Consider the following 23,299-nt stretch of genomic DNA (forward strand, 5'->3'; position numbering starts at 1 on the left):
GGTAGGAACACAGAAAGAGATACAGTGTTTCATCACCTTCAGATTGTCTTGTGCTGAAGTGCAGGAAGGGCTTCTTCTCTATAATTTCATTTACCAAAGGGCTGTAGTGAGCATTGGTGATCCTGGATCATTGATTCTGGGAAGAGACAGGCAGTTGAACAAAACCACTTTCCATTCTGCACAAAAAGCCTGAAGCTCCTGTGGTAAAGACAGGGAAAATTGTAGAAATGGATTAAGGTGGGGTGTGAAATTTAATAAATGCCCACTTTTGACAGTGGTTTTTTTTGGGCAGCTGTCTGTGTGGGGAAGAATGGAATAATAATTATCAGTTAGGTTCAAAGTTGATATTTATACAGCAAGTTGACAGGGTAACTGTTCAAATATTTAACACTTGCTTGTTTTTGTTGCAGGAATTACAAAGCTCAGGAAGGGAACGCTTTGTGCTAGAACATGCTGCTCCATTCTCTGCTTTTTTGATGGACAGCTTTGGGCGGCAGCACAATTACTTGCGAATTTCGTTGACTGAGAAGTGCAACCTCAGATGTAAGTGTCTGCTCTTTCCTTGCACAAAACTCCTGCACATATTGTACAAAAGCCAAGGTTTGGGTAAGGGTATTATTGCTGTGTTGGCTCTGTGCTGTTTCTTGTCTTCACAAAGTAACAATAAATGACAGATAGAGACTAATTGGATCAGAGCTACTGTTGGGGTGGGAAACCTGGAGCAAGCCTAGGGATCTACCAGAGACAGGTGGAAGTGACAGATCTTTTATCAGACTTGGTGTGGTTTAGATAATGATGCCTGTGTGTCCAAAGTCTCCAAAAGCAGGAGAGCTCATATCTAGCATTCCCACTATTATGTCTGCAAAGTCTGGTGATGTCCCAGTGCTTGTGCCTTGAACTTGGTGTCTCTGCTTGAATGCAGTTTAGATAGAAGTGAGGTCATCTTTTTCTTCAGAGTGGATCCATTGTAATTTTGAGGCACATCAAATTAGTCTTGGATTTTCCTGTGCAGTAAACCAGAAAATTGTTAGAAGATTGTAAAATTTTTGCACAGTTGGTGTCATTTGGCATCCATTAAAGACAGCTGCCCTTGGTGCATTTTGCCCATCAATGTTAGATCAATTGTTGCAGGTTATTCTTTGCCTCATGTATTTCTGTAACCTTTGTTTCAGGTCAGTACTGTATGCCTGAGGAAGGTGTTCAGCTGACTCCGAAATCAGAGCTCCTAACTACCCAGGAGATAATCACCTTAGCCAGACTGTTTGTGAAAGAAGGTGTGGACAAGATCCGACTGACAGGTGGAGAGCCACTTATCCGTCCCGATGTGGTGGATATTGTGGGTGAGTCCCAGATCAGTACAGAGTGTTTCAGAGTGACTTGGTACATGTTGATGCAAAAATTGCTCTTACACCTATCCACTGACACAGTCTGGCAACTGGAAGAATAATTACATATTTACTGTGGTGTTTTTTCCCAACATTGTGAAATGCAAGGTGCCTTTCAGAAAATTTCCAGTTCTGCTCTGTTGCTTGGATGGAGCTTACATGTCTTTGTATTATACCAGCTTAACTTAGCATTGTTTTTTTATTCAATATCTATTATAGTAGCTTGCAATTATGCAGCCTGATGGTGAAAAATCAAGAACTTATATGATCAGGTCCTCAGTGAGGAGGAACAAGTGATATGTGCTTACAAACAAAACAAGCTTTCTATTTTATTTTTTAGGAGTGTATTTTTTTGGTGGTTTTGTTTTTCTATATTGATAACAAATGTCACTTGCTTGTGTTTAATAAGGAATGGTGGAAAAACCTCTTTTTAAACTTCTTGATGAAGACTATTACTTCAATGGAGGGTAAATTACTGGGTAAATTTTAGAAGTCTGTTTGCTTTGATTGGTATTGTGTTAAATGACACTGCCTGGATCTTTTTTCTTGAGTCAGGTGCTTTTTGCTCTGTCCAAAGTCTCATATCTTGAAGTAGATTTGTGTAGGGGCAATGAATTAGATTAAGGCTGTGTAGGTGGGTGCACTTTGGTGTATTATACACAACTGAACTTGTCTATTTCTGGGCATACACTCTTCTAAGTACTGAAGATAAGAAAACGTCTTCTTTCAAGACCTTCTTATGTGGAAGAAGGGGGTCTAGAAAGAAGAAAAAAATGCCTACCAATGCAGTGAGCTTTTATGCAGAAAATTTTCCCTGCCTCTGGTCAGTTTTGTTTGGGATTTATTGGAAGACCTTTTCCAAAGATGACCTTCTAAAGGAACCAGAAAAGCTGTTGTAGTTTGTAGAACTGACCTGTTCATTGCTGGAAAAGGGGTGATGGGAGTGAGCTGGGGTGTGTCTTTTTGAACTTTGATTGATTGTGAATTCTGAAATTGCACTAACTTTTTAGAATTCTGAAATATCATTGTCCAGAACATTTTGCCCATGCATGATGGGTTTGGGGTGGTTTTAGTACTGAGGAAGCTATATGCCTTTCAAAAGACATGTTTCTTTCAAGATAATAGATTCTTTCCAATGATAATAGGTATAATTATTGGCTCCTGTAAAAGGGAACTAGATTTATAAATTAGGTTGCAATTTAAAATACAATAAAGCTTTGCAGTTCAGCACATAATATTGGCATGAAAACGAGTTGAAACCAACCATGTCATCAGTGCAAAGCTTTCTTTTCTAGTGTATAGTAGGCACCTCTTTTATTTATCAGTGGTAGCTGATGACTTAACACAGCTCTTATGATGTTGATAGTCTAAGTACAGTAGTCAGGTCACTGCAAAATCATTATTGTATTGCTGCAATCCCGAAGTATTGGTAATGGAAGGATAGACATCTTTTTGTTTTGGTTTACTCCAATGATAGAATTCTCAAAGGTTTATTTTGTGCCTAAAAGGAAGAAATGGATCTTTTTGAACCACTGGATTTTCATTATTCTGCCGGTGCTCCTGTTCACAGCTGAACTTTGACAGATTCATAGTGATCATTTTAGTGGATAACAGTAATGCTCTTGGGGTGAAGGTAAGGGATGTCAAGATGTTTGTCATGTTGTATTAGTTCATTCCATTGTGGATTTGTATTAGTCTGGCTGGGTTTTTTTTAAGGCTGTTGAAAATTGTTGAATTAGGTCTACAAACACACTCTGTTTTCTCAGACTTTGGTGTTACTCTATGGTGCCCCAGTCCAGGATCTAAATGAGACTCAAAAGAAAATATATCAATTTAATAACTATGGGAAAACTCATTGAGGGAAAATCAAGCCCAAAAATGTCTTCTGCAAAATTTGAGTAAAGTGTCTTTATTGAAGCCATCTTAGCACTATGTACTAGTTTGGTCTGGGATAGAGTTAGTCGGGTTTTCTAGACGTTTTGGAGAAGCTGCCTACAATATCTCATGATTAATTGGATTGGGGTTTAAGTTAGGTTTACTTTCAGCAAATCTTTCTCCAAACTCTAAATTATCCGTGAAATACCTTTACTCTTGTGAGTAAAGCTCAAATATGTTAAGGCTAGATTTCTGTTTCCAAATTTTTTAATACACAAATTCAAGTTTTTTAGTTGTTTCAATGAACAGATGCAATTTGAAGCTACTGTAGGAGACCATGCTGTTCAGAGACCTGCTACAGTTCTTTATTTAAAATCTTTTAACGGATGCATGCACATAAACTGTGAGTCAGCATCTAACACTTGCTGAAAGCTAAATTATGTCCTGGGGACTGCTGAAAACATATGTTTGAGACTTTTCTGAAGCAGCTGATAGGGGAATTAGAATCCATCCCCTCTGAGATACTCAAAGTTCAAATAAGCATCAGATATAAACTCTCTGAGAGCTATTTGTTATTAGCAGTCTGAGGAGTATACATCTGCACTGATGAAATAATTTTCAGTGGGTTGGAGGGTGGAATATTGGATGCCTTTTCATAGCAACTTTTTATACCCATTTCAAGAGTGAAGTGGTTTAGGATAGACTTAGTTCATGTGCTAGGAAGCATGCACACCTTTTCTGGAGTCAATTGGGACAAGTGCAGTTAAGGAAATGATTGGAGGAGAATATGTAAGAAAATTGTCTATTTAAGAAGAGGCTCCATATCCTAAAGGAAAACATAAATGTCAATTGGTTTATTTCATGGCTCAAGCTTGACATAAAAGTTTTCACTTCATGCTATGGACTTACAGCATCTGTTCTGTTTCCTTTTCTACTTGTTAGTTTTTGTCAGTTGCCTTTGCTTGTGCTGATTGTTGATAAGGCAGTGACCAAAGGTCAGCAAACAGGTTTAATACAGGTACAAAGAGAGTTACAGAGTTATGAAGTCTCTTTAATCCCTTTTAATTTTAGAGGTCAACAAGCCAAGAAGCCAAGACCCTGTGAAGGTTACACCTGGTAGAGTGTTCTCACTGGTCCTTTTTAACTTATTGATGTTGGTGTTAAGCCTCCATCTCTAACTTCTCACAGTTGTCTACTGTTCAGCTTGTTACTGCAGTTGATTCCATGTATTAGTGTGTTTCCAGTGCCTTATCCTGTATCTCACCCTGTCTGATGAGGAAAAAGATGCATGGACATCAGCTGCTGCCTGTGGTGATCTGATCAACTAGTGCTGCTTCTTAATTTTTTTCCATTTTAGGCTGCAGAATGACATAGTTTTATTCAATGCCTTTAAGCATTTATTTTGTATATTTTATTTATTTATAATAAATATTTATTTATAATATTTTATATATTTGTAAATGTATAATTTACATTTCTAGCAATGAAACCTGTATGGCACCTAGACTTTTTTTCCCAGTCATTCTGAGGTTGAGCATTTTGTGTGTTCTGAGGCTATAAATAAAAGTAATGATGTTCCCAAACTATTCTCTGGCTGTAGCATGTATCCTTTACTCTCACAAAGATTAGGCTGCTAGTGATAGCTAGTGTTCAATAATCTTTGGCAAAATTGAGCCACTAGCACTTACCCTCTAGGAAGAGATTATTCTTGGTCATTTGGGAGAACTTTGAGAGCTGAAGGTCAGGAAAAACATCTCTCTTAGTAAAGATTACTCTTTCCCTACAACCTCATGTCTTTATGGAACTCCTAATCATGTTCCAAAATGCTGCTGCTGTAAACTTCAGCATCTTTGCTATGACCTAGCTTGACCCATTCCAGTGTTCTGGACTTGGCTTAGGGTGAATATTTTGAAAAGAGCTAGGCAATGAGATAAAGCAGAAATAAGGCCCTTATCAACTTGAATAAATAGAAGTAAAATAGTGAGGGACGAAGGGACTATGAAATATTTGTGCTGTAATTACAGCTGTCTCAAGAGTAAGGGTTCTTCAAATATTTCTTAAATAATTAGGGTGGAGGTTATGAGGGAGGGAGGGAGGGAGGGAGGGAAAACCAAAGTAAATTATTTTGCTGTGGCTCTGCTTCTGCGAGTTGTTTATGAGGGTTTTTTTCTTGTTTGTTATTGTACTGATAACTGGAGGTTTGAAAGCTTGATCTCTGGATATCTGGTATGCTGAGGATTTCTGCATTTGGCTTATGAGGAGGCATTTCTTTTCTAAATCTTAATCTCATGATATTAGCTTTTTCTTATGCTGTTTTCTTTTGTTAGCCATTTTTAGTGTCTTGCGTAAGCCCTCTCCAGTCGGCCGGGCTACCACTGGTAATGGAAATATTTCAGTTGTCAAGTACAAATGTTTTGTCCCTTTGGATGTTGTTGCCTTGGATTCTCTGTAATAGTCTAGTATGTTGACCTTTTTCTGTTTAGTTAGGACTGCATGTGGTATTTCTTTCATAAGTTTAAACTTCTGCTGGCAGCTACCTCTGGGTTAGAGCTGGTTTTTGGTAAAGCATTGTAGGATAGAAGTTGCCAAATAAACAGATCAGGTGTCAGTTGTGAAAGGGATGGCTTGCTGCTTATTATTATTGCAGAACATAAAATTCAGTTTGCAAAGGTGGATGAGGAAAAGAAAGTACACAAAATCAGGGGCTGTCTTTTAACAATAAAGTAGGTATTTAAGAAATTAGGAACAAAACTAGTGTGCATGTTAATAAAACAAAACTTTACCACCAGTTTCGCTTGCAATAAACTGTTCTCTCATATCTTTTGAAATGGGTATGTGCTAAAATTGGTCTCTTAAACCAATACAACTGGAAGAAGGCTGAAGCACTAAGTGTCCACATATTCTTCACACATTGAGTGATACATTTTTCTTTGTTTCAAAAATCTTTTGGGTTTTCTGTGTAACCTGTAAACATTTTAGTTTAACTACTTTTTAAAGTGTTCTTTTTACTTTTCTTTCCTAGGTGAACTGTACAAACTGGAAGGGCTGAAAACCATTGCTGTCACAACCAATGGGATCAATTTAACCAGACTGCTGCCCCGGCTGAAGGAAGCAGGACTGAATGCCATTAACATTAGCCTGGATACTTTGGTGCCAGCTAAATTTGAGTTCATTGTCCGAAGGAAAGGTACAAACTTGTCTTCTAAGGCAACTGTGTTAATGCTGGCAGGAATGTCCTGAGTTGCTTACTATATCTTTCACAGTTAGTTACTTTGGGGGGAAAGTGAATTGCTATCCTTCTGAGGGTAGGAAAAATAGTCTATACTAGATTATTCAACAGTGACTGTTTTTCCTCCTTTCTGTAATGCTTAGCAGGTAGAGCCTTTTTCGTTGGAGCTGGTGAAGTGGAAGATGCTCAATTTACCACAGTTAGTCATGTGGTTAGTCATATAGTCTATAATTGGTTAGTCATAGCTCTCAAGAGGACTCTCCAAATCTTATGTTGGTCTTGTGTAGTGCTCTTCTTTTATACTGTTCAAAAAACCCAGATGTTTCTGCTATACCACGTGGGGACAAAGATGCCACAAGAACTGAACTTCATGTCGTGAAAAGTGGCAGTTTCTGGAAGTTATATTTGGGGTGTGCTAGCAGTGGTCTCACTTGTGGTTAGTGATGTTCTGTATCCACTTCTTTTTAATAGGAATAAACATAAACCATGCCTGAGGTAATTTGAGGAGGTCTGTTGGCTTTGTAACTTCTCTCCTACTGAGCAAGTAATTGCAAGTAGAATTTGAGAAACACTTGGATATGCCCAGTCTTACAGATTCTGGTTTAAATGAATCTTAAAGCTGATGGAGCTCAGCTTCATGGTTGGGCTTCCTTCCAAACGAAAACTGATTTGATGTTGTATCATTCTCTTCCTGTCCAGCCCTGTAACTTCAGCAGTGTGTGAACTTCTAATTCTGACAAAACCTCTAAGTAGCCACCAGATGGTGCAACAGCCTCAGGCACATGTAGGGAAAGGATTGTAGAAATCTGGAATGCTGTGGGAAGTAAAGTCAGCATTTGAATCGCTGCTAGTAAACTGAAGTTCTGCTGGCAGGTGCAGGAAGGTGTCTATCGTCGGAAGGGGACCAGGACACCAGGTGGTTCATCACAGGTCCAGTTTATTGAAGAAAGTATCAAACACTTATACAGCAAATAATAAGCTTATGAATATTCTGTAAGCCAAGCAATCTATTGGTTAAACTATACCATGAACTCTTCCTCATTCCTTAGGGGTTGCACCTCTCTTTTCTCATGTCTCTTTCACTGTTTGTTATCCTACTACAGCTAGGCCCAAGGTCACACTATCTTTGCAGGTTCAGGAGTTGGAATTAGCCACGGTTTTGTACTTTTCCAGTCTTTAGCCAGCCAAATTCCCAACAGGTGTCCTTGTCAACAGTCTGTGGGAGCACTACTTCATGTTTCTGTGTTATGGTGCAGAAATCAGTTTCTGTCACAAAGCGGGCTGGAGCATTATCCTTCCAGTGTAGGCTGTTTCTTTGATCCGGTTGTGTCATGGCACAGTTGGCTCCCAGAGTGGTATCCAGGAGTAACTAATCACAAGCTGGTGTTGACTGTGCTCTTTCCTTCTGCTCTCTGTTTGAGTATTACATGGTTTGTGACATTCATTAGGAGCAAGCCCTTCTTTTGCCACTGAAGGGGTAAACCTGAGCCTCTAGCTTCCTGAATTAAAGGCCAGAGATCTTCATATCTGATTAGAAGCTGTTAGGAATGTGCTGCCTATAAAGTAAACTAAAAGTTATTAGGGCATGAAGGTAATTTTATTTATATAAATGTCCTTTTCTGCCTTTAAAGAGAAAAAGGTCTTTTACCAACTAAGAGAGAAATTGCTCAACTGAACAGCATGGACAATGAACAGGGAAATTTCTGTTACTAAATATTTTTTAAAAGGAGAAAAAGTCCCTAAATCATAGATATTTTTTGCAAGCAGAGATCAGGTAAAAATAGTAACAGTGAATTCTATTGCTTTGGGGTTTTTTTCCCTTTTCTTTCTTTTGTTAAGGTTAAAGGCTGAAATTATATAAAATGCCTTTTTTTTTTTTTTTGAGGGTTTTTATTTAATAGGAGATTTCCAAGTATGGAGTGAGCAGAGAATAGAGTGCCTGCCCTACTGAGTTACCCTGTCTCCTATGGCAGTTCCAGAGGCAACAAGTTTTAGCTCTGTTAAGGTGAGAGGGATCCCTGGTCTTGGCTGATAACTTCTCTGGAAAGTAAAGGTGGCATCTGATTATGGAGCTTACCAGGAACTTGAGAAACTGGGAATAATTTCTCTCTTTTGCTGGAAAGTTGATGTAGAGTTTTAAGAAGATGCAGAAAATGTGTATCTTTGTTGCAGGTGCCCTGCATCACATCTGCTCCTACTTGCAGATGGTTGGGATAGACAGAATGGCTGTGAGATCATCAGAGATTTCACTGATGTGTGAAAGCATTTTAGAGTACTGTAATCTTTCTACTTTTTCCAATCTACCACATTCTAAGGGATGAACAAATAAGAATGCTTTCATGCAGGTAGCCAGTCTAACCTGTTTCATGGCCTGTCCTTTTTTTTTATGTGTTTCATACAAGGAAAGTGAGGTACTGCTGTATTGTATCATTAAATGTAGGCCTGAAGCCTTTTTTCCTGTAAAGATTAACTGATGGGAGGTTTTGTTCCATATAAGATTTTTCTGGGTGGCTCTAAGGTTCTCTGTACTATAAAGCTGGCTAAAGTTCTGACTTCAGAAGAAATCAAATATGATGAAAGTATTGAAATTTTTCATTGGGTAAAAGAGGAGAAGTGGTTTCTTCCTGGCCTTTTTTAGTTACATTGAGTTTCTCCTTTCTATAATCCTGTGGTTACAGATTAGATCTTCTGAGCAGTAGCAGAGATTTTGATCCCATTTATGGCTCTGGCTTGTGTTTACAGCAGTATATCGTTATCTCTGTTGCCATAATCTGCCTGCAATCTTGCTTAATTGGAATGAGATCTACCACAGGTGCTGGAAACTTCCTGGGCATATGCACAAGTAGGTGGTGATTGAGAAGGGTGACAGGCCATAACTGCAAACAGTTGTTTGCAAGAGGTATTTCAGTGTGTCAAGTAACATTGCTGTTCACCACTTTTGCAGCCAGGATTAGGATTAGAACTGGTTTATTAAATAATTGTATCTTCTGCTTTCCTATGTCCATGCTTTATGATGCCTTTACTAGCCAGAGAGCAGTGAAGTGAATTTTTTGTCTCTTTAGTTTTCTTTTTTACTGATGCATCCCATATTAAATATGCACAGAATACTACTGAGTTACTGCTTGGATCTGCTAAAGCACCTACAGAGTAATGAAGGTATGACCTGTTCCCTAGGGAATCTGAGTTTCCAGTAGATCATAGATAAGGAAAGGGAAGGGTGATGGACCTGTGCAGAAAAATATAGGACAAGGAGCAGCATGGGGATTGTCATCAAAATTTCTGAGACATACTGCCCTTTTATTAGCACATATAAAGCATTTGCTGTTGAAGATGACAGCTTTGGAAGAAGGAGCTCAGTCTCATGTACTGTTGGGTCTCTCATATCTGAGTTTCATGTGCAGATTGAAACTTAGTCTAGAACCTGCCAGGGTGGAAGAGGCAGTCACAAACATGGGGTGAGCAGCTCAGCACCCCACTCACCAGAAATGTGTGCCCAGAGATCGGGAATTTGCTGTCTCATTCTTCTCACCTCTGTTCTCTGCCAGCTGCTGGGTGTGGCAGGGAGGGAATAACACACAAAATATGGAATGGATGTCCTGATGAAAGGTCTTAACTTTAAAGAAAGTACACAGAAGAGGGGGTTTGAATGAGATTGTTAAAAGGCTTTCTTAAGTGACCTTGAAATTCTGAAAATGCATTGTTAGTTTCTTTCAGCTTTAAGAGGTACATGTAGGGGCAAAGACGCTTGCCCTAAATTAACTATATATATTTCTGTTTGAGAGCAGCTGGCAGGTGTAGGCCACACCAAATGGTAGGATGAAACTGGGTACTTCATTCCTTGAAGTTACTGTAGTTTTTTATCTTTGTTTTCAAGGGTCAAAGGCCAATTGAATTGCTTTCCTAAATGCTCTAATCCCTGCCACATTTTGTTCACTAATTTCCTGTGTTTAGTCATAAAAATGATGATCCTGAAAAATGCTGCCTCTGATCTTCTGACTAATGGATAGTCAGTAGCTTTGGGAAGCCAATTACATCTGTAGCCAAGGTTGAACAGGGAATCAAGGGGCTTTTTGTTGTTCCTAAACCCATTGCATCCCAAATGTACTTTAAAAAAATGCTTTTAAAATTCACTTAGCAACATTGCTGTCTGATTCGGAACAGAGAAATTCTGTCATTGTAGAAAAGACACAAGCCATTACTATAAAATAAACATTAATTTATTATTCCTTCTTTAGTGCATCTGGAGACAGTTCATAAATTCTTTCCACTCCCTTTAAGAAGAATGTAACACAAGGAAAGCTGTCTTAAAGGGGAGTGCAGAATCTTATGCTAATAATATGTGGATATCTAAAGATATAAAAAAATCATACCAGTATTGTTGATTACTCAAATATCAGTTAAATATTGATCTCAATGACATGATTATAGTAACTTGGTAGTCTTTGAGGGTTGTGAGGGAGGGGTATAATTAAAGTCTTTTTTTGCAGGTGTTCTTACTTTCAGCCCTGTCTACTGAATCAGATTGATTTTTGTCATCCCTTTGTCTTGTACTAAATAACCACCTTTTGCATTCTGCTTTGAAACAATAAAAATTATTTTTCACTCTTTTTGTATCTTAGGCTTTCACAAGGTAATGGAAGGAATCCACAAAGCCACTGAACTTGGCTACCATCCTGTTAAGGTAAAGACAGTGTTATTTACTCTGAAACTCTTTTGTTTTACCATACATACCAATCACCTGATGAGGAATTTATTGTATTCCATCTCACCTCCCACCCCACTCTGTGAATAATTTTTAGTAAAACTGGAGAAAAACTTGAAGATCTCATCAAGAAGTGATGAGGAGAATTCATGTCATCTCCTTGTGCAGCTGGGGGTGCAGGTCACACTCTGTTCACTGATTTCAGGTGTGTGCTTTACCTGCAGGTGAACTGTGTGGTGATGCGAGGCTTCAATGAGGATGAAGTGCTGGACTTTGTGGATTTCACAAAGGATCTGCCCCTTGACGTGCGGTTCATAGAATACATGCCCTTTGATGGTAAGTACTGCAGCTTTGAGATTCTTCTTGGACACAGGTGAGCTGGCTGGTAGATGTTCATCCCATAGGTTTGCCTCTGGAAGTTTTGGTAAGCTCTTCAAGGGAATTAGGAATTGTCTGAAGCTTTTTGCAGGTTAGCTTCTTCCCTCCATAACGTGTAGAAGACTCGTTGGGGCTGGGACACCTGAGTGTCACCTTAAGTGACACTTATAGAGAATGTGAAGGTGGTTCTCTACTAATTAAGAAAATAAAGTCCACAGTCTAAGGTTAGGCTGGTTTTGTTAATTCTAGGCAATAAATGGAACTTCAAGAAGATGGTGAGCTACAAAGAAATGCTTGATACAATTAAACAGCGATGGCCGGAATTGGAGAAATTACCCTGTGAGACTTCCAGCACAGCCAAGGTGGGGTTGGACAAAGAATGTGTGAAACATGCCCTTATTCCTTCCCTGCCCCAAATCCCCAAATTATTCCAAGTTCAGCATTGATATTTGACAACCAAAGTAATAAATACTCAGTGTGGTAACTCGTAAGTTTTGGTCAAGCTGCCTGCAGGAGACTTGATCTTATGAAGTCCTAGTCATAGTCTGTACCTTTATAAATACAATGTGTTTTCTAGATGTATTTTTAGTCAAATATAAAGAATGCCAGGCCTGTGTCCTTTATTTGCAGCTTTTGAAACTTCTGTCAGTCTATGTCTGCACATTAACAATCCTGATGGAAGAGTTGCTCAGTGAAAAAACTATTGTTTTAAAGTGCCAAATGGGGAATTTCTAGCTCATGCTCCTAGAGGCATCACCTGTTAGTTGATAACTACAGGAGCAAACATTTAACAAGTATGAGATTTCTAGGAACGGGGCAGAATAAACTGGGACTCCTGAAAAAACTGACTTTTATTTTTTCTTTGATAGGATCTTAGGGTTGAAGAAAATCTATGTTAAAAAAGATTTTCTGGTCTTTAGGCAAGTGGAGCTATAAAAGCTAGGAGTCTGTATTTGACTCTTTTTTTTTTTTTCTCTTCTGTGTTTCTGTAGAGTTACAAGGTGCCACATTTCCAGGGACAAATCAGCTTTATCACCTCCATGTCTGAGCACTTCTGTGGATCCTGCAATCGGCTGAGGATAACAGCAGATGGGAACCTAAAGGTTGGTAGTGAAGCAGGATTCTTTTCCAGTTCATGCAGGGAAAATAGTGTTGAAATTCGTGCCCTAAAAGTAGCTGGGATGTAAAGATGCATAATTATTACCAGCTAGCTCCTGTTTATTTATTCTGTATGAATTCTTGTTCCATCTTGTCAGGCTCTTAGGGAGATGTTACATCACCTTTTTTTTGGTTTCTCTGTTTTCCTAACATAGTTAACTTCAGTTGTAAAACATGGTTGCAAGACCAGTAAATATAAACATTTATTCTAATCTTTGATTCAAAATCATCTTAACCATGTGATGAGCAGATGATTTCTCATTAAAAAAGGGTCCAAGCAGCTGTGAGGGCTTGGCTTTTGCATTCCACAAGGATCTTGTCTTGTTTCCCAAACAACTTGTAGCTCTTTTTCTTCAAGAGCAGCCTGTACATTTGCTCAATGGCTGTAGAACAAGGAGGGATAACCATTTCCTGCCACGTTGAAACTGGCAGTTTCTGGGGGAAAATTAAAGTTTTCAATTAAAAATTGGCACTTATGCATTGTCACCTGATATTGACAACAGCTGTGCTGCTGCCTGACATCGGATGACCGAGGCAGCCTGAAGGTCCAATGAGCCTGGGCTGCATAAACATCCCAGGCTGTCTTTGTGTACATGAGAGATAAAGAAAACAATCTCCATAAATGTTCCCTTAACAGGGTATGCTTCTTCAAAGCTCTTCACTCTGCAGTTAGTACAAAATACTTGTAAAAGTAATTTATTTTATTCTTTCTCATTTCTCCTCCTCTGCTTCCCCGGGTTGGCTGCAGGTGTGCCTTTTTGGGAATTCAGAAGTGTCCTTGAGGGATCACCTACGGTCGGGTGCTTCAGAGGAGGAGTTGATTCAAATTATCGGAGCAGCAGTGGGCAGAAAAAAGAAACAGCATGCTGGTATGTTTTTTTATACTTTGTTGAGAAATAACAGCAGTGATAGGGAAAACAATGTCCTGGTACTTGTAACCTTCCATGAGAGTTAGAATCCAAACTGTCTGAATGACTTTTGGACTGACTTCTGCTCTCAAATATATGTGAATACCACTGCTCATAAGAGCAACAGCGAAGTGCAAAGCTAAGTAGTTGCATTGGATCCCTTTTTTTTATTAGTTTACTGTAAAAGAAGGACTAAATTGAGCTGTCGATCTAAGTACTGCATTAACATGTTTCTAGAAGTGACAAATCTCTTGGCCACCATTCAGGACTTTTTGGGTACTCATCTAGTGCTCTGCATAAGGTTGTGACTCAAGGTCCATGATGTCACATTCTCAGGCTACATTTGTCTTTTCTGAATTTATATTAATATAAACATTAACATCTGAACCTGAATTTTTGTAATCTGGCTCCAGCTGGGAATGCTGACCTTTTGTACATGGACTGGTTTTATAATCATGGATTAGTCCCCTGTACACTAAAAATATGCTTTGGCCCTTTTGTTTTCTTGCAGATTCTGACAGATTAATAGCAGTAGGTTTTTCCCTTTTCTCCTAATGTGTGAAACAAATTTAAAGGTAGCTTTTAAATCTAAGCGTAGACTAACTTCCAAAGGACATTGGTCTTACCCAGATAAAATAGTGCCTTATAAACGTAAGGAAAGGGGAAGGGATTTGTTCCTTTATTTGTAGACCGTTTATTTATGAATTCTGGTTTGGGAGAGGAGGGAGTGGATGGGGAAGAGTCTATTAAAGTCATTTTACCATCATCAGCATTTGCCTGACATTATCTTCTCTCGGTTTGTGTTAATCTCATTATTGTCCCTGGGGCTTTCTGTGATTGAACTTCTTTGAACAGGAACACTTATTAACAGCTTATCTATGGAACTAGAGCAGAGAAATGCTGTTACAGACAAGATAGTCTCAAATAGATTGAATTCTGTAGTAGGTAGTCTGTAATTCATATTAAGGCAAGCTTTCTTGGAAAGAGTTCTTTCGTGTGTTAGACCCACAGCAGCTGGATGCCTGGAGACTCAGGCAGATAATAGTTTTAAATTATACCGTGCTGGATTCCCCTTCCTCTGGTTCCCTTGGTCTTTCCTGAGCTGTGTTTTTCCTAGTATGCAGGTTGCACTCTGAAGAGCAGAAAACTGAACATGTAAACCAGATGCATGACTTAAAGCCTAGAAAGCTGGGATTCTTATGTGTTCCTTATTTTATTTCTAGGCATGTTTAACATTTCCCGGATGAAAAACCGGCCAATGGTCCTGATTGGTGGGTGACAAATCAGTACGTAAAAAACATACAGTGATTTTGTTGGGTTTCTGTCTTTGGGGGAACAGAGAAAATTTGGCTTCTGAGTCTAGCTTTTGGTTCTGCCCTAGGTTTAGGCAAAGAAAAGGCTTCTTAATTAGCCAGTTATAGTTAACATGCTGAAGTGGAGAAGGAGGAAAGGTTTAGTGTCCCTACTGAGCCTTACCTGGTTTTCCAATTGACAGTCCTGGTTTTGTCTGCCCTAATTAAGACACTTCATTGCATTTTCCAAAGGGGTAATCAGCCTTCCTACCATCTTTCTTTGTATTTAAGTAAAACAGTGTAGTTACTTACAAGACAGTTTGAGGTGAGTCTTGACTGTATTGCTCTATAAATATAAAGGATGCAGAATGGAGTTTGTCCATGGATTAAGAAATTCAGCTTTGTTTATAACATACATAGAGCCATCAAGCTGACAGAAGTGCAAGTGTTCCTACCTCACTGCTACTTCAGAATCTGACATGGGGGGCTTCATTCTTTTAAAATTGCCTCTTATTGCTGCAAAATCTCAGAACATAATCATCAAAGACCTATGAACCAAGAGCCTTTCCTTTCCTTCTAGTGTCTATTGAAGCTGTTTGCTAACTCTCCCTTCTGCTTGAAGCTCTGTTCATGAGTGATGTAGCACTGCTGTGTTTCTCTTACTGATTTTTAACATCTCCTTCAGTGTGATTTTACCTTGTCCATGCCTATGTTTACCTCTTCTTTAAGAGCTGTCTTTCAAAACCTTAAGAAATGGTTACAAGAGTTAGCTTTGTGAGCTTAATTGCAAGATGTCATTGTTCCTTATCAACAAGGTGTGGGGAAAAAAACAAACAAGGGTGAAAGACATGAATATTACATTTCAAATCTAAACTTATCCTCCCATTGGTGTTTTGGAGCAGGTTAGCTGCTGGGCAGCTTAAAACACAGGTTTTAAAACAGGTACTCTGGAGGAGGGGAGCATGCATTAATTTGCAAATCTTTGCAGCAGGTGATACTATAATAGCAACTACTCTTTTTTTAAACCAAGCCCCCAAGGCTTGTACTTATGTTGCCATTATTAGGATATAGGATCCACAGAGATCTTTAACATAGGTCTTCACTGGGAATGTTTTTTCACTTGGTGCCTCACTTTAAAGAGCCATAGTTTTCCCTGTTGGCTGGTGCAAAATTGTGCCTTTGCTTGCTCGTATATGGCCACTGCTTCATTGTGTTCTAGAAAAAGGGTAAGGAGGACCCTTTGTTTAAAGTGTATATTGACTTGATGCATGAGGAAAAATTTTGTTGTTTTATTTTTTTAAGATGAAAAATGCTTTATTAAACTCTTGACAGCTCACTGGGACCTACATAATTTTTCAAATTCTCTTTGAAAGAATTCCCATACTCCAAAGTTAGCATTCATAGCAATGTTTGGATGTCTACAGATCAGAACAATCCAACTTCCTTTTGAAAAGTGCTTTTGCATTGTCTTACATGCAGTGAAAGAGGCAGCCTGTCCAGGTCCTCCTCCTTCAGCTGTTCCATCTCCCTTTGAGACTGACTGCTGGCAGTCACTGCATCAGTGGAGAGACTGGAGATGAGTGGAGAGTATCCCACTGTGTCACATGGGGAATCATTAGGAGATTTCCTAATTGTGTTTTGAGTTAGTTACAAACTTCAAATAATGCTGGCGTGCAAGCAGTCAGTGGGGGAGTGTGTGTATGGAATTAATTTAATGAAATTTAATGACTGCTGTGGAAATCACTAATTGGTTTTGCTAGATGCAGTGAGCCAAACCTGGCGTCTTCTCTGCACCGCTGTTGTCTAATCTTTTGCTATATGGTTTGTATCTTATTTCCCTTAATCAAAATATTCCTTTCAGCAGGTTCTTTTTCTCCTGGGTTCACTTCAGTTATGGGAATTTCCTCATTAGTTTAAGTATTTCTGCCTTCTTTCTCCCCCTGAGATTGTCCTAGTTGGAAGCTGACACAATTAAACTTGAGTTGCAGTAATAGTATATAAGGAGATGGAATTAATCAGGTTTCAGTATATGGTGCAGTAGAAAACTATTACTTTTTTTTTCTGTAGGTATATGAGCAATTTGGTTGCAAATAGAGATGACTAGATAGAGAACTTCAAGAAGTATAGGCTGCTCAGAAAAGCGAAGATGATTTGCCCTCATTACTGTCTCTTGCAGTCTGTTTATTTCCCACTTTACTTGAGCAAACTTTTCTCCCTGCTCCCACCCATGTGTGTTTACCCTGTGGAAGGAAGTACTTGTCTGCCTTTGCAGCCTGGCTTCTCCTGAAAACAAGACACTTTCACAAGGGTTTAGTGTCAGCTTTGAAGCTTATCAAGGAGTCCAGAAGAACAGAGTGTTTTGAGTTCCTGGATTTGAAAAGGAATATTCAGGTTAGGCCCCACTATGGAAAGAGAGAGCAAGAGAAGAAGAATAAGAAAATTATTTTCTATGCTCTTCTAAAGCAGAGAAATGTTTCACTCAGCACATTTATGTCCATTTAATCCCATTTCTCTGAGGTAAACACATGCCTTCAGACTTGCAGGAATCTTGCTTATAAGCCATCAGCTGTAGATGAAAAAAGGCCTTTGCCTGAATTTAAGTTATTGCAGTGACTATAATAGTGAAATCTGTGGTTGATTTTAAGCTTCAGGAATGGTACTTTCAGACCAATGTTTGGAGGGTACTCTTGATGACAATGGTGCTAAGTGCATCAGTCTTGTTTTAGCAGAGGCTGCAACTAACAAGGAAGAGTTTGGTGAGTTTCTTTTTAAAAAAGGTGGAGGAGCACAGTTAGACTTAGTCCACACTGTGTCTATTACTGTCATGTGGACAGTCCCTGGGCAGCAGAGGTAGCTCAGCAATGTGCAGAGGGGCAGGAAGCTGCTTTGATGCACCTGTGGATAGGTTGAAAAGGGAGTCCTTGAATACCAGAGCTTCCAAAGGAGGTTATTGAGCACAGCCTAATGCCACATTTCTTCAGAAAAAGAGAAACATGCTTATGAGTGGTGCTGTTAGACCAGGGCTTAGCCACTTACCTCTATACTGCTTTCTTTACTTACAAAACATTTTATTCACTTTTATGTGAAAGAGACTCCTTCTGTCTTCATAGTTGGCATTTAGCCCAGTGCAAATGCCAAAACCAAAGGATTAAATGGCAGAAAGGGGCAGGAGGGCTTACTACCTCTCTGCCAGCTGGGAGCTCTGCCAGCTCAACTTGGAACATGCTTCTGAGTAGATTTAAAATCTGTCTGTCAGTGAGGGGACTGTGGTTTTTCCAGTGCTTAAACTTCAGCTGTCATTAACGTGTTAAGAGCTGGCAATAATGCGAGAGGTTCCCATCACCCTCTGAGATTGTAGACAGTGCAGTTGCAGTGCTTCTGGTCCCGCTGTCCTCAAGTGCTGGCATGACCCTTCCCTGCAGAAGGAGATGAAAGCAGGAAGTGCAGCTGCCTGTGCTGGGAGGGAGGTGTTTGAAAAGGCAGAACTGAGAATCTGAGTGTAAAAATTTCCTCTTAACCCTGCCAAGCTTTTGAAAGAAGGCTGGTGCTGGGATGGTCCCAAATGGATGCTGAGATGCTGTGATTCACTTTTCTTCAGAACTGACGCTCCTATAAGCTTTCTTGGATGCTGTTTCTCGAAAGGTGTTGATACATTTAGAAATTAAGTTGTTTCTTTTTGTCAGGGACCTTGAAATGAGTCTGAGTCTTGTCTTTTTTAATAGCAAACCAGGAAATGTGGGGAACTGATGAGAGAGAAGAGAAGGAGGTAGGGGAAAAAAAGTGGGTGTTTGCAGGCTTATTGAGGTTTTTGCAACACAGATGTGTCCCAAGCAGTTCTCTGACAGGGTTCTCAGCTGCTACAGGCAGTTTAGCTTTACAGTTAGTAAGATGTTCTTCTCATCTTACTTTTTGTTTTTTTCCCCAGAGCCTGCATTGATGTCATTCCCACTATGCCAGGATGCCCTACAGAATTCCCCAAATTCAAAACGGTGGGGCCACACATTTAGCCATTGGCTGACTTTGAGAGCAAGTTTACCCAAACAAAATGGAAAAGCATCAATGAAAAATAAATTCACAGGACATATTTTCCTACCAGGATCTCACCCAGAGAAACAATGGCACATAGCAACAGGAATTCTACAAACCCAACTCCGAGGCTACTGTGTCTTCCAGAAGGACCCAAGCTCCACATTTGATTCAAAGTGCCTTGATGCTTCTGTTGGCCAAGTTCCTGTGGATTGTCAGTCCAAAGAGGCATGTTCAGGATCTGAATTCCATACCAGGGATTCAGGATCTTGCACCAGGGTACCTCGTGCCTCTGACAACTTGACTCACACAGATGAGGAAGGACGGGCCACAATGGTTGATGTTGGAGGGAAGCCAGATTCCAGAAGAAGTGCTGTTGCTGGTGCCGTGGTTCTCCTGGGTGAGAAGGCATTCGGGATGGTGAAGCAAAACCAGGTGAAGAAAGGGGATGTGCTGGCAGTAGCCCAAATTGCAGGAATTCAGGGAGCCAAGCTGACCAGCCAGTTGATCCCATTGTGTCACAACATCCCTCTGTACCACGTTGAGGTGTCTCTGAGCCTGGATGAGGCCAGGCATGCAGTGGTGATTCGCAGCTCCTGTCACACCTGGGGGAGGACAGGTGTGGAGATGGAGGCTCTCACAGCTGCCAGCCTGGCTGCGCTGACCGTGTATGACATGTGCAAAGCAGTCACTCATGACATCGTCATCCAAGAGCTCAAGTTGATTAGTAAGACAGGTGGGCAGAGGGGAGACTTCTCAAGGGTCTAGATAATATTCAGATACCTCCAGCCCTCCAAGTGACCACTGTTTCTGTTCAGCCTCTTACAGAAGTCCTTTTGCTCAGCTGCTGGGCTTGAAGACCTCTGCAAGTGTGTACAGTACAGCAACCCCATGCCTCCAGCATTGCCTTACTCTGTCAGCTCACTTGAACAGTGAAGCCACTTATCCCTGTTGAAAACCATGTGTATTTTCTAGAGGACAGACTTCTCCACTCTGCCAGTACCTCCATTTCAGTCTCCTCATGATCAGATTGAGAAAAGATTCCTGCTTATACCACAGAGCTTTTTGGTTTTGTTTTTTTTTTTTTTCCTTTGTGCTGTGAAATACACCTGCTGTCATCACACCATGCAACTGTGAGCTCTGGAAATTAAGCCACTGCTGAAAGTGCTGTTATTTGAAAACTATTTTTAAGTGAAGGATTAAGATTTCAGAATTGTGTTTGTCAGTCTTTCCTCTGACCTTCTTCATTGAATTTAGAGGGTGACAGTGAGAAGAACACAGCTGGGGAACTTCACCATGCAGCAGAGATTATAAACATGGAACAGTCGGAGTCAAGGGGCAGCTCCCATCCCTTTGCAGTGCTACTGCTTCCCTTCACAGAATCAGAGAATCCCAGAATGGATGGCTAAGGTTGGAGAGGGCAACAGTGGGTCACCTGGTCCAACCTCCCCTTGCTAAGACACCCAGAGCACAGTGTTGTGTCCAGACTGTAATATTTCCCTTGAGGGAGTCTCCATAACTTCTCTCAGCAATCTGTTTCAAGTGCTGAGTCACCTGCAGAGTAAAAAAGTTCAGGTGGAACTTCCTGTGCATTGATTTCTGTCCATTGCCTCTTGTCCTATTGCTCAGCACCACCAAGAAGAGCCTGGCTCCATAATCTTGGCATCTCCCCCTTAGACATTGATGTACATTGAGACATCAGTCATCTCTTCTGGATGCTGAACAGACCCAGCTCCCTCAGCCTTTCCTGGTAATAGACACAGGCAAGTGGGAAATACCCACATAATCAGTTTCAAAAGAAAAAAAAAAGGTAGCTGCCCAGTTTTCTGCCTTGTGCTCTGTAAAACATGGTGCAGAAAGAGGATTTCTGGGTGTGGAAGAATTATTTTTCTGATCTGAAAGATAAGTTTTACAATGTTAGAAGCATGTTCCAGCATTTTGACCTTAGCACTGAAATACATGGATGCCTTGTTTGCATGCTTAAGGGATTAATTTTGCCATGTACAGAAGTATTAAGCTCTCCCTGACTTTAGAAGGAGATGTTGCACCAAGCTCTAGAAGATTACAAATTTTTAATGCCATGGTGCAGCTCCTAGTAACCAGCAACCTGTGTAGTTCTGACAGATAAAACAGACTTTAATACTAGTGGCCACTTGGAAAATGAAGGTAGTTACTATTGCCTTTGCCAGAGTGTTTTCCTGCATGTTTCTCTAATTTGCTTTTCATGAAGTCTTCTGGCCTTGGAGCACTTAAGTGTCCCCATAAATGTAGCAGTGGCCACAGTCATGTAGCATTAATTAGCCTTGGTAATTAACTGTCCTGGAAAAGAAATTACTCAACATTCTTGTTAATATTAATGGCTGCTTTTCAAATGTTAATTTAAGTGCTCTAAACAGGGTGTTACTGGTTGCTTATGGCTAATGTGAAGCTGCACATTATTCAGGGTGCTCCCTCCATACATACAGGGTTCAAGACAATTCTAGTAAGGTCAAAGACACTACCAAAAATCATCTTAAGTGGTTAAAGTACTGTGAGCACACCACACTGCCATGCACATCCTGCTCATGTAAAGTAAGCACAGGTCTCAGATGAGGAGGCAATAGGATTTGCTATAAATCCTTCACAAATCTTGTACACCAGCTACAACAAAAGGCACTCTTTCCATTGCAGGTGAATTGATTTGATTCTTGTTTGTTGTCATTGTGAGATAAGGTGCAGAGAGCAACAGACATAGCAGCTGTAGCTGAAAGGGAAAGAAATCTGGAACTCTTGGTGCCCAAAATCCATAAGCATTTGTACATTAATGATGTGGTTTAGGAATGGTATTCCCCAATTTAGTGTTCCATTTTCTCTCACTCCTCCTTTGCTATGGCAGGCTGGAGAGGAGAATTTGGAGGCACAGTAGGTAAAGATCATGGGTTCAGATAAGAACAATGTACTGGAAACAGCAATGGCATAAGAAAATGAGCAGTAACACCTTCAATAATAGAGAGAACAGGCACTATGTGACCGCTCCCTTACTGGAAGAGACCCCTTCCCTGGTCCCCATAATAACCCCCCATGCTGTTAGCCATGCCCTCTCTTGGCTTCCGCAAAAATTACCCATGTCCTGGCCAGAGCCAGGACAATCTGCATGCATTATTACAGTCTTGACTCCCTGTCATTCCCAGGAGTGTAGCCAGCACTGCCATACTGACACCAACAGTCCCACCCAATCCTGCACATACAAGAGATTGCATTCATCTATGGAACTGCTGTGCCCATAGCACAAAAGTTTCCTTAGCTCAGCTTGGAAACAAAGTGCCAGGAAAAGGAAGCACACGTGGAAGTCTACTGACTGATACAAGCACTTACCTCCCCTCACCACACACAACACACCCTGCCCTCCTGGCCTGCCCCAGGCTCTAGCTAATTCTGAAAATTAAAAACAAACTCTGTGTACTCAGTAGCAATAAAACAATACTTTGGGCATATGATTCAAGTTTGCTGACATGCTGCAAAGCTCACACAAAGGACTCAGGGCAATACCAGGGACTACTGAGCACATGCATGACCACCATGCACATCTCGCTACTTACGCACATTTCACTACTTCCTTGGTTTGAGAGTGGCTGGAAGTGCAGGGCAAACTGACTTTGGTGCCATTTTATGCTCATGTTACATTACCAAGTCTTTAAACTATGCACATTTATAGGTAATGAACCAAACATGAGTCAACATTTTGCGAGAGAAATGGATTGAGAGCACTCTGTGTTTCCGTGGTGCTGGGTGGGCCAGGGTGTATGTTGATGATGTTGATGACTACTTTTTGGAGGCTTGCTTTTTTTGTCCACTGTATTTTTAATAAATATTAGTTGCAATGGAGTGTGGTTTGCATTACTTAGAATATCCTTTTTATTTATCTTTATGTTTTAACCCAAAAGCTTCTCTGAACAGTTACTTGGGAAAAGCAACAAGGCAGGCTTTGCAAGTTGCATGATTAGTCAGCAATTAGCAAGGGATCAGTCATAATAACTTATTACCATAAGGAACCTAATTTTTTTGCTGTTGTTGAAAGAAACTCATTTTAACCTGGCTGTTCTTAAAATGTGCAATCCTGTGGGTTTAACATCATAATTCATCATCTCTTGTCATTATTCCAGCTTCTCCCACATGCCTGTTCTGAGCCAGTGGCTGTATAAAACATCACTGCTTTCTGTTGTAGAACTGGGGCCTTCAGAACTCTTCCTCCTAGTCTGAGTGACCACAACTGAAACCAAGGTTCAGAGAAGTGCCTGTATAAAAGTCCATCCCTTCTGTATCACGAATAAGCCTTAAGAGAAATTCCCCTTCTCATCCATCTGAAC

At 40.2% G+C, this 23,299-nt stretch overlaps 1 protein-coding gene across 3 annotated transcripts in view; it reads left to right on the forward strand.

Annotated features, from left to right (window-relative positions):
* The window catches only part of MOCS1 (molybdenum cofactor synthesis 1), a 30,280-nt gene extending 7,463 nt beyond the window's left edge, over positions 1–22,817 (forward strand). The window contains exons 2-11 of one of the 3 annotated variants that reach the window (XM_014264414.3): positions 411–543; positions 1,173–1,340; positions 6,283–6,447; positions 11,109–11,170; positions 11,416–11,527; positions 11,819–11,931; positions 12,562–12,672; positions 13,476–13,596; positions 14,859–14,906; positions 18,853–22,817. In XM_014264414.3, the coding sequence (XP_014119889.2) occupies positions 411–543; positions 1,173–1,340; positions 6,283–6,447; positions 11,109–11,170; positions 11,416–11,527; positions 11,819–11,931; positions 12,562–12,672; positions 13,476–13,596; positions 14,859–14,906; positions 18,853–19,721 (1,902 nt within the window). In that variant the 3' untranslated portion in view covers positions 19,722–22,817. Of the gene's footprint in view, positions 1–410; positions 544–1,172; positions 1,341–6,282; positions 6,448–11,108; positions 11,171–11,415; positions 11,528–11,818; positions 11,932–12,561; positions 12,673–13,475; positions 13,597–14,858; positions 14,922–18,852 lie in introns of all 3 variants that reach the window. The other 2 variants (XM_014264415.3, XM_026791070.2) reach the window with 2 other exon arrangements.
* The last annotated feature ends 482 nt before the right edge of the window (positions 22,818–23,299 follow it).

This window comes from Zonotrichia albicollis, chromosome 3, assembly GCF_047830755.1.
Source record: "Zonotrichia albicollis isolate bZonAlb1 chromosome 3, bZonAlb1.hap1, whole genome shotgun sequence".
NCBI lineage: Eukaryota > Metazoa > Chordata > Aves > Passeriformes > Passerellidae > Zonotrichia > Zonotrichia albicollis.